The sequence below is a fragment of the Argopecten irradians genome, chromosome 10 (genome assembly GCF_041381155.1).
Source record: "Argopecten irradians isolate NY chromosome 10, Ai_NY, whole genome shotgun sequence".
Classification (NCBI taxonomy): Eukaryota; Metazoa; Mollusca; class Bivalvia; order Pectinida; family Pectinidae; genus Argopecten; species Argopecten irradians.
The window spans coordinates 3,645,843-3,657,300 of NC_091143.1; the positions used below are offsets into that span (position 1 = coordinate 3,645,843).

An 11,458-nucleotide genomic window follows, 5' to 3' on the forward strand; every position below is an offset into this window, starting at 1 on the left:
TTGATGAGACTTGCATTGGTTCTAAGACAGATGAAAACGTGAATGTGAAAAACTGATTAATCCCTTTTCTTTATGAATTGAATGTAAAATGAATACACATGCATATATATATATATAATTGTTTACTCCCTCAATGGTGCTCATACTCCGTATATCTGTGACTGGGTAGGCACTTAGTGGTAAAATACTATGGACATTTTAGTGCTGCCCAGTTAGAATGAAAGATTAAGATTAAGTTTTGAGTTTTAAGTTATAAGCTATAATCATAATCAAAATCAAGTTAAGCTAAAATCAGAATCTTTTGATTAAGCAAATACTAATCAATTAATACCGCTATTAATTGAAGTTTAATATAACAGGAAGATATACATGTTATTCATCGTTACAGGTAATATCTTCTCATTATAGATGTAAATAACTATTTATTAGTATTTTCAGTATTACGTACGTATGATTTGTGTTAATCCAAAAAATGATTTAATATTATTTTATAAATCTGGTCCATTGCAAATATGCTTTACAAAAAATGTAAAAGATGTAATATGTTTCTGAATTGTATATATACATTTTGTAATACATGCATGCAATCGTGTGGAGAGGGTATATATAGGCTATGCCTGCTGCCCAATCCAGAATTAAATCTTTTGATTTAATAAAAATATTTTGGAATTAATTATTTGAATTAATTGAGTTTTAATACGGTGTTAGTGAATCGGTACTAATTGCTTGTCACTTTAGGTTTCATATCTGTACATGTAGAATATATTTAATGATCTATTTCTTAATGTCTCTCTCTGTGAATAAAAACAGAGTTTGTTTCTTTTTATTTTGTCCTTAATGATTGACATCGAATAATGGCGAAAACACACAAACACACCCTCACACACACACACACACACACACACACACACACACACACACACACACACAAAAGACGAATCTCTGGTTATATCTTTTAAGAGGACAATATGTGGTTTGGGCCTTTTTGGCCTCAAAACCGTCGAATTTAAAGCTAATAATTAAGAAATAAAATTGATGTATTCGATATAGAACAACCCTGATTTAATTGTAGTAAAAGTTACCTAAATTTGCAGCTTTAAGTTGCCATTTTAATTATCCGAAATATGCATAAATTAACTGAATTCGAAAATTTTGTCATTTTTTATCATATTTATTTTTGCATATAGTTATGGATGGTTACCATGGCAATTACAACTTCAATAATGTATAATTATCATACCTATTATACAAAAGATGTACTCGATATTTCACATAATTTGATTTAATTGTAATAAAAGTTTTCTAATTTTGTAGCTTTAAATCGCCATAATCGCGCGAATTTGAAAATTTTGTCATATTTGTTTGCATATTTAGGATGATTACCATAGCAATTACAACTTCAATAATGTATAATTATCATACCTATTATACCAAAGATATTTGTTATTCAACAATTCAATCACTAAATAACAGGTTTGAAAATTTGATGGATTTGGAGGCCAAAAAGCGGCCAAACCGTACACAGTGCTTTACATAGAGTTTTGGAATGAAATACGTCGAAATTTTATTAGAAAAATCCACCTAAAGTTTGTTTGACATTTTCCCATTTAAGAACAGTGGCTAAACTGTTATTAGCCTAATCGAGCCCCATGAAATGATATGACAACTGTCCGCGATGACGTAGGATATGCTTATTTTGCTTTATTTACCTAGTTCTATTCGTTTAAATATTTTTATGAGCATTATATATTCTATTTACATTTTGCCGGTGTGTCTAATCGATTTGATTTTCAACAAAGATTTAGGTATTATATTGATTTCATAACATCAACATGTTGCCAAACATACATTTATATTGTTTTTCACGTAATTATTTATCTCGCCTTTCTCGCTTTGCATAACGTTAAAACCATATCACAAACCTTAAGACAAATATTTCTCCATAGGATTGACTCTGTATATGTCATGATTATAGTAGGAACTTAGCCAAGTCTCAGTAAGTTCGGATTTAGATAACTGGCATTCACACAAATGTTCACAATCCACCATTTTGAAAATTATTAGTTTTTTCTCCTCAATATTTGTCAATAGTGTTCAGATCAACACAACGTGCATCTTGAAAATATCAGAACCGCTTTTAAAAAATGTTTCCTTAATCTTTGTCCATATATTCTGACATGTGCAAAGAGCAATATGACGAAATTCAAATTTAATTTGATGAGATTAACTTTGCTAACGCATTTTTTCACAATTCTGAGGTTTTAACCCAATAATACCAGAACCGGTTGAGATTTTTTCTCGACCTTTGTCAATGTTTTCTGATGCAAAGATTGGCTTGACCAAGTTCCACTTCGTTGAATGTGCTTGACTTTGATAAAAGGTGACTTACTTTGACAGCGGCGGAAAAAAAGGAACATTTCAGTCGCGCCATTCTCGACTACCGTCGAAAATAGGTACAGACACTGTCATATTATCAACTTTTATATGAGCATGCACGTTTTCTTGTTTTCCTGTCCATTAGTTTACATGGAAGCTTTGATGTTGTTGTGAGATATTTCGCCGTTTGATGAGAATGATAGGCCTTTATAGTATTTACTGATTCATCATGCTTTTAAATTTCAATACGCATTCATGTTGTGGTATAATATATATAAATGATAAGAATTTTAGAGTTTGAAAGTTGGACTAATATATAATTATTTACATATATCTTTTATATATTATATTACATTGTGTAGGTCAAGCACATGTGTTTCTTATTTACAATAGTATATGTACGTACATGTAAAGTCTATTGGAAACCAACCTCTGTTAGGGTCATTGTATTGCTACTAATTACATAGCCATGTTATTAATTATGTTACATGATAAGTTCTAATGAGTAAACATGTTTCCCTACGTTGTAATACAGCATCTACGTTGGGTCAACTGTTCCAGGTATTGGCTTTCATACCCAAATATTGACATATGTTATCCCGATGTACTGCTATATTAACTCGCCAATAATCTCTGTACAGAGACGATTCCTAAGACTCCAATAAACGTATCGTACCATTCACTGAATTTGCGTTGGAGTTCTACATCTACATTTCCTCAACATACATTTATACAAGATTATAAACATCATATTGGCGCCGTGCTGAAAAGAACCTGGGTTTGGACACTTTGCGTCGACTACCACTATCGATCATTGGTTTCACAGGTACGTAGATTTGGCCTATTAGCTCTTTTACAAGTAAATATTTGTACCACTTATTTTATTTTTCTCGCACAAATAATATTACTGTTTTATCATGGCTTTATCATCACTGAGTACCGGTCTTATTCTTAGTAAGAATTATCGTTTGACTTTATACACATATACATCTTATGAACTAAAATAGACTACCAGTATGTAGTTTCACTTTGAAGTAAACACATAAAAACACAGACATGCACCACAAGGAGTCGACCACATCAATACACATAACGCACACATATATACATAAAAATAAACAATTTATAAGTTAAAACAATTTCGTTATGGAAATATTTGAGGTAATATTTTTATTCAATAACCTTGCTAATTATTTTTAACTACAATAATCTACAATATTTCAAATCACTGGTTAAAAAATGTTCAATTATTTTATGATTCCTCTCCTGTGACATGTTCATGAAATTAGTTGATTGTTTGTATCATAAATCTCAGAAGTTCCTTAGTGTTTATTTACATATAATATTTACTATTCCACAAAAAAAAACATTTTTACATCTTATATACTTTTGACAAGTTTCTCTCACGTGATAATGCACGGAGGTTAAAATATGTACTTGGAAACTCGTCATTTTTATGTTAGAGGCAGAGTAGTGATGTGATTAAACACACACGTTTATTTTTAGTTGCTCTAATCCTCATATAACAGATTCCGCACATTATACTTTTATATACATAAAACATACAACATAACACACATTATGATTATATTATTTATTTCATTATTGGAGGAAATTACTACCTGATGTATTTGAATGCAAGGTTAACACTTGTTAATTTTCTCCTACATAACATATTTTCCACATACAATTTACAAACTTACGGAACTTTCTTTCACTTATCATCTAGTTTCCTTTAAGTCTCAATCTAATTAGAGACGAAGCATCATGTCTGAGTTTAAGACGGAAGTACGTACGTCGATCAGACTCTCTCATTGATTGTCATTCACTCTATGGCAACAGCATATCGTGAACATGTCCTCGAGGTCGGAATTAGTGCAAATTAGCTTATATATTATTTTGTAGTTTTTTTTCTCTCAAGTATTTCAATCAAATTTTCTACAAGTTTAAGCTATTTGTATCAATCTAGTTACATTAAATTACACATATTCATTTTATATCTTCATCAAATGATCAAGCATTATTAATGTCTTACTCATACACCACACATAGACATTTTATTTCACACAATTCACTTAGTTACCGGGGAAAAAAAACTATAAATGCAAATAAAAAAAGAAAAACCCACAATGTTAAAAAAAAAGAAACATACTACATTGTACATAAATTACGCATGTATGCTAGAAGTTGTGTTGTATTTTTCATCTAGTTTTCACAGATTCAATGTCTGTTCTATCTCAAAATAGATATATAATAAGAACTGATAAATTGCTAACATGCATATATGCCATCAGTTTTTTCACTTAGTATCACGTTTATATGTTTTTAGATTTATTCTTCTTATCAAATAGTTAAGTATCAAAAGTTTTACTCGTAGATAATGAGACGACCATACATCAATACTTTACTTACGGTTATATTATCGCTTTGAAGCACGATTTACAACTTAAGTTTTACATTGTACAAAAATTAATAGCAGTTAATACATTTAACACCACAAGCTCATGATAGTTTTTTTATGCATTTGTTGGCTGCTTACTACATTATAATATATATCCCTTTGGGGTTTTTTTTCCAACAAGCTCTAAATAACAACAGCTTGATAGTTATAGATATATTAAATAAAATATCTCCAACTATCCCCTAGGCAAATCTACAGATAATATTACAACTATTGATTGATACGTACAATGTTATTAAGCGATTATTTTATTATCTTTCATTTTTCTATATAGTTTTTCTACATTTCTGGTGACGCCATGATATTCTTAGAAATATATTTGTGATTGGTACAATTATTTATAAGGAAAAGAGTTAAAAGTCTAATCTTTAAAACTTGTCGCCTTTGATACGCAAAAGAATTGAGAATCAGCCATAATCCAATCGAAATATGATCTCGACCCCATGCGACGGAAGTGTTAATGTATCCACGCCTGTCAACTATAATTCCGCCTCCAGTTATAGAAGTGGATCGGTAGTCCATCAAAATTCTGACTTTATTGTGTCTTCGTTATATTTGACTTGTTTTGTGTATGCCGTCTTCATTCTATCATTGAAGTTCCTGTTAATATATGTATCTCCACAAAAGAAACTTAACATCTATTATTTCAACATACGTATATTTTCTGGATAGTCCCCTGAAGTAATTAAACACCAGGTGAAAATTGTTATAAGGACTATGCCAGGCTATGTCAGAGTCAGAGATAGTGACGTTTTATTTCACGCAAATTTTCAATTATATCTCTGTGCTTAAAGACATAAACATTCACACAAAAAAAAAAAAAAAAAAAAAAAAAAAAAAACTACATATTCAACGGATAGGGAGGAGCTGATGCAGTCTAATGCCGGAATGTTTGTCTAAAATCTCCTTATCCAAAGAAGTCAACACTACACCTTTCCACGTCAACACAATTATCATCAATGGATTTGGAAATACCCGAAGCAGTCTAATGCCGGGAATATTGTGTAAATCTTCTTTTCCGATGAAGTCAACACAACACCTTCCACGTCAACATATATCTTCAAAGTGCTCAACGGATTTGGAAATACCTGATGCAGTCTAATGCCAGGGAAAACGTGTTTTATATTTTTATCTCCGGAGAGGACTCATTACACTTAGTTTAACTTATATTCTACAATTTTTACACGGAACTCTCATCTTAAATAATTCTTAGCCTTATTGTGCAAGAAATCACTGTTGGATTCAAGATGGTTGTACATCGTTTTCAGCACTCATTAACTTTTCATCACGCGACGGCATATTTATAAACATTTCTATATCTACGTTGGACATTTTAAAGTTATATTTTGAATACTGTGTTTTTAATAATCAATTCGGAACTCTATGTTTTACATACTATACTTATTATGCTTTATATATATTCCTTTCAAGCAACATTCATATCAATAATTTCATTTTCTTTATTTATATCTTATTTTCAATCAAAATATTGAAAATTATTTGAAAGTGTCTTACTTTCATTTTAACTTTACTGTAAATTTTCATTGTATTATTTATATGTATGCACATGCAGTTCGTTCTACAGTTCTAGATTCTGTAATTTAGAATATAATGGTCATAATGATAATATAATAATGATCAATGATAAGATTTTTAGAAATTTTATAATTTATTATATCAAATTATATCTAATTTGATATAATGTATAACATGGCGACGAATGTGGTATAATATATATAAATGATAAGAATTTTAGAGTTTGAAAGTTGGACTAATATATAATTATTTACATATATCTTTCAAGTATATTACATTGTGTAGGTCAAGCACATGTGTTTCTTATTTACAATAGTATATGTACGTACATGTAAAGTCTATTGGAAACTAACCTCTGTTAGGGTCATTGTATTGCTACTAATTACATAGCCATGTTATTAATTATGTTACATGATAAGTTCTAATGAGTAAACATGTTTCCCTACGTAATACAGCATCTACGTTGGGTCAACTGTTCCAGGTATTGGCTTTCATACCCAAATATTGACATATGTTATCCCGATGTACTGCTATATTAACTCGCCAATAATCTCTGTACAGAGTCGATTCCTAAGACTCCAATAAACGTATCGTACCATTCACTGAATCTGCGTTGGAGTTCTACATCTACATTTCCTCAACATACATTTATACAAGATTATAAACATCATAATGTGATTATTGTTTAAGATTTTTGAAAGTAATGATTGAATTAAAACTGAAGAATTGTATAAAAAAGTACAATAAGGTATTTAAAGCAGATAAATGATCCTGTGATTTGATACGAAAAACATACCTTGGATTTGTATGATAATCCAGACGTTCACTAGGATAATCCACGGAGACATCGCGTTGATAGACGTTACGTGTTAAACATTTAATACACTTGGAGACCCTGGCAGCCTATACAAACACACCTTGAACTAATGAGATACATAGTATGTAGCAGGTAAACTCATTCACTATATAGCTATGATTACAGGTATCGACCGGTAGGTAACAGGTACATCAGGTACCATGGCAGGTGTGCCAAGACAAGCAAGGATGGCTAAGACCAAAGCGGAAGGTGGCGAGAAATACTCCTGACCAATGTCTTAGGACTTACGAGTTTCAGGTGGTCGTTACTATAAATTAAACTATTTATTTGTGCTTGGACTGGATTGCAGCGATAACCTCTTTATTCTACCAGAGTGTATTTGCGGAGATTCTAAATTACTCTAAAACCACTCCAGTCTGCTTAGAGTGGATCCCAATAACACCGAACCACTCCAATCTGTGAAGAATGAATGGTAACGAAAGCAATTTCATTATGTTGACAATGCGAAAACCAATCACGAACATCTTCACGGCTGCAGTTACTAGATTATGTCGTGAACTATCATTATTTTTTTACAAACATGTATCTTTGACACTTAGCTAGTGTCTTATACGTAGGAGATAGATTAATATTGCGTTTGTATAGCTGAACGTCTCAGCTCTTTAGATAGTGTTACATTTTACGCCATTTTGTTCTTTTATGTACAATTACGTTAAATGGTTGTTCAATATACAATACAACCCGAATACAACCATCTCAGTTAAATAGCGAAATATAAAGCAATCTATGGCTGCAGCACTATGTAATATCAGTTAAATGACATTATGTACTTTTAATTTTATATAATGATTATTTGTTCATAACGGAATCGTTCTTGTATCCATTCACATAATTGTCGTGGTAATTAAACTCTTATATAATGGATTGCGAATTAAATGAACCAATCTGGACGGTTTCAACAAAAGTTTTTTTCATCTTTTTTTTCTGGGAAAAAGGAAAGATTGCTTTCTTGGTGCAATCTCATCTGGGATTAAAATGAAGTTTGTAAAAGTTTCTAATCTTTTTATTGAAGTCATTCTTAGAAACGAAATAAAGTGCAACAACTAATTCAAAATATACTGTAGTCTCTTTCACACTCAGCCTCGTATTCTGTCCTACATGTTTTTATCGAAGGTATGATAGTGTGTTCATTCTAATGATAACGATAACTAGATATATACAATATACACCAAAGAAGGTGTTGGTGTCTCGCTGTAGTTCTTATTTGGTCTCGGATATTTCAGACGTATGAATAGAAGGTCTATTACTGATTTTTTTACCTTGACACTTATTCACTTGTCGCCTTCGGTTGAGCGCTCGACCCTGTAAGGAAGGTTCTGGGTTCTATTTGAGACGTAGGAGTTGAAGGTCTAATGAGTAATTAGTAATATTCTTTGACCGATGCACTCAATAGTTTATAAAGGTGGTAGTTTCTGCTCCTGCTTAGCGATCAGCATAAAAGGTAATAGAGCGATATGTTTGTCTGTTGTCAGTATAATGTGACCGGGTGGTGTGTACTTATTTGGTGTCGTCGACAGCATATAGAAAGGCAAGAGTTCCTCTATAGCAAGAAGATACGACATGAATATGCCACAGCCTCCCAAACTACGCACTTCACATGCGCAACACATTACGTACATAGGAGATCGTTCTTAAATAGCCCTGGTTGTTCTAATGGGTCATTAATTTAACAAAACAAATAAACGTTTGTCTTGGATTGACAACAAAAGGAAACTTCATTTAGTCGAATGATAGAAATGAAAAAAAAAGGATAGAAAATAACTCATTTAATAGCAAGAAAAGAAAGTGCGATCCTAAATTTAGTCGCCTTTTACTATCATACAATAGCGACTCTGGTACAGTTCTAACGACCTACCAGCAGGGAGAGGTAAACAATGATAAGGATATATAGTTTAATTACGTTTACACATTCAGGACATACAAAAGTGAAGTGTTCACGCATGTTTACAGAAGACACTTTGCGCGTCTACTATACAATGGAGAAGGGGAAAACATAATAAGGTCAGTACATGTAGTGCTTCTAGAAGTCATAATGAATGACCTTAAACAGTATTGACTGTCCGATATATAATGAATAAGCTATAGGAAGGCTATGAAGATCCTTACACTCATCACAGTGCTGTGTTCGAGGGAAACTAAACATGTTTTAGGCGAATAGAAAGTACTGTGATCGACTTGAAATATTTGTAAGATATATTTAAGAACCTCTTCTTCTGTGCATGATGATATCAGATCCTTGTAATCATAGTTTCCCCGAAATGTTTCGATGGGCCGGTTAACATGAGCTAACAAACAAACACATGTTTAAGCAAAAACATTAATGTGAATATGGAAAATACTGGATAAAAAAGACATGTATGATGACATTTGTTGTTTACACAACACTTTCGTTTCTATGGCCTTCCTATAATAATAGACTTTTTATTGTTTCATTTGTCTGGAGATCTCAGTTTTTGGTGTTTCTTATTAATAATTTTGTTGGTATAAATTACACGATTTGCTCATTGGTATCATAAAGTGTCTACTTCAACCTCTTGAGTTCCGAGTACCTTTTATTTGCGTCATTGGACATGGAGTCAGAAACTTGCTGGCATTGGGCATGTCAATGTGTTATTCAATATTATTATACCTCAAGTGAGAATCCTGCATTCTGATTGGTCGAGAGATATTTTGTATTTTACACTATCACACGGCAGGTAACATTAGAACAATAGGAAAAAATAGACTCGTTCGTAGCAACCCCCCTAGCAACGGGTGATAGTGTATTTTTGACAGTGCAAAATATTAACCGCCCGAAAAATATGCACACTCGTTTCTTTTTTCGACGCCATCTTTGTTTTTTGAAGCGACGCTTCAAAATTTATCTGGAGCTATTTAGTAATAGTTTTGCCAAATTAATCTGTTATCAATAAAAAAAATATTAAGGACGGAACTTTCCGTTCACGTCTTTTCGGTTACCGTCAAAGCGCTATATGTTCGTTTTTATGAACCCGTCGGTGATTAGGTGAACGGAAGACATGCGATTTCAAGCGTCTTCGTGACGTTGCTAATGTTGTAAACAGACGACGGGACGAAACCAAAATTCATTGCGATTTACAAAAACCTTAAGATTTAAACAAACGCAGGAGACAAGACAACAAGAATTTTCACTAAATGCGTATTGTGAGTATTCTTTTTATAATGCAAAGATAGTTAGCTCGACTGAGTAGAAGCTGATATGCTATTCTACTGCCGACGGTGATTGTTTGACTTTTGCTAAAATCAGTTCATTGGGTTAAAAAGTTTCAATAGATTGCAAATTCTTGAAAACCACTTTTGTTTCTAGACTTTTGGTATAATAAAATAAATACTACCTGCATTAGAGGGTGACAGTGCCTAGTGTCACCCCGAGGATATCACTGTCACCCTCTCTAATGCTGGTAGAATTTATATATTAAAGGGAATAGTCGGACAAACAAAGGCTTAAGTCGGTAAAAATGGTGTTAATATATCCAGTATAATTTCTTATGAAATAGAAAAATAAAATCTCCCTTCAAAATCGCTCTGTATGCGAAGAAATTAATATATATTATAGGAATCCTTATACGTCTTCCCGACCGGCTATCAGTGCAGTTCACTCTTAACGCATATCCACGCAGCCTCGTTTTCAAAGAGTGAGGCGAATTTATATTTAGAACTGTGCTAAATTTGCACGGGGCTTCCCCACAATTTCAATGGTCAAAACTGGACACCGTAAGCAGAACTTGACCATCATTATGGTATACAAGGACTTTTGGAAGGCCAAAGAACGTATTTATACTGATTTCCTTTGCCTGACTATTCGCTTTAAACATGGCGCCTTTCTATAAACATTGAATAACAAAAACCTTAAAGATATTATCTTTCTCAAAATATATATGTTATGGATACCTGTTATTTATAAATGCACGAATATGAATGTTGTCAATTTTAGTATCACTGACAATAAATAAAAATAGGTGCTGTTTGGCAATTTTCTTTTGAATGATGAAAGGGAAATGACATATTCAACGACACCATTTCGATGATTTATACGTTACAAGAATAGTTCTTAGAAAGTCTAAATAAGCTTATCACATTTTCAATAGTAATTTCTAATTTATGATGAAAATCATGATGATTCATTGTTTCTGTGATCTTTAAAACCCTGACCCGATTAAAGGACACCCACTATACAAAGTATCTACTTT

At 32.2% G+C, this 11,458-nt stretch overlaps 1 protein-coding gene across 1 annotated transcript in view; it reads right to left on the reverse strand.

Annotated features, from left to right (window-relative positions):
* LOC138334040 (uncharacterized) overlaps positions 1-7,221 on the reverse strand; it is a 28,735-nt gene extending 21,514 nt beyond the window's left edge. Inside the window, exon 1 of the mRNA XM_069282757.1 lies at positions 7,170-7,221. Coding sequence (XP_069138858.1) covers positions 7,170-7,221 — 52 coding nt within the window. The remainder of the gene's footprint in view (positions 1-7,169) is intronic.
* Positions 7,222-11,458: the final 4,237 nt, after the last annotated feature.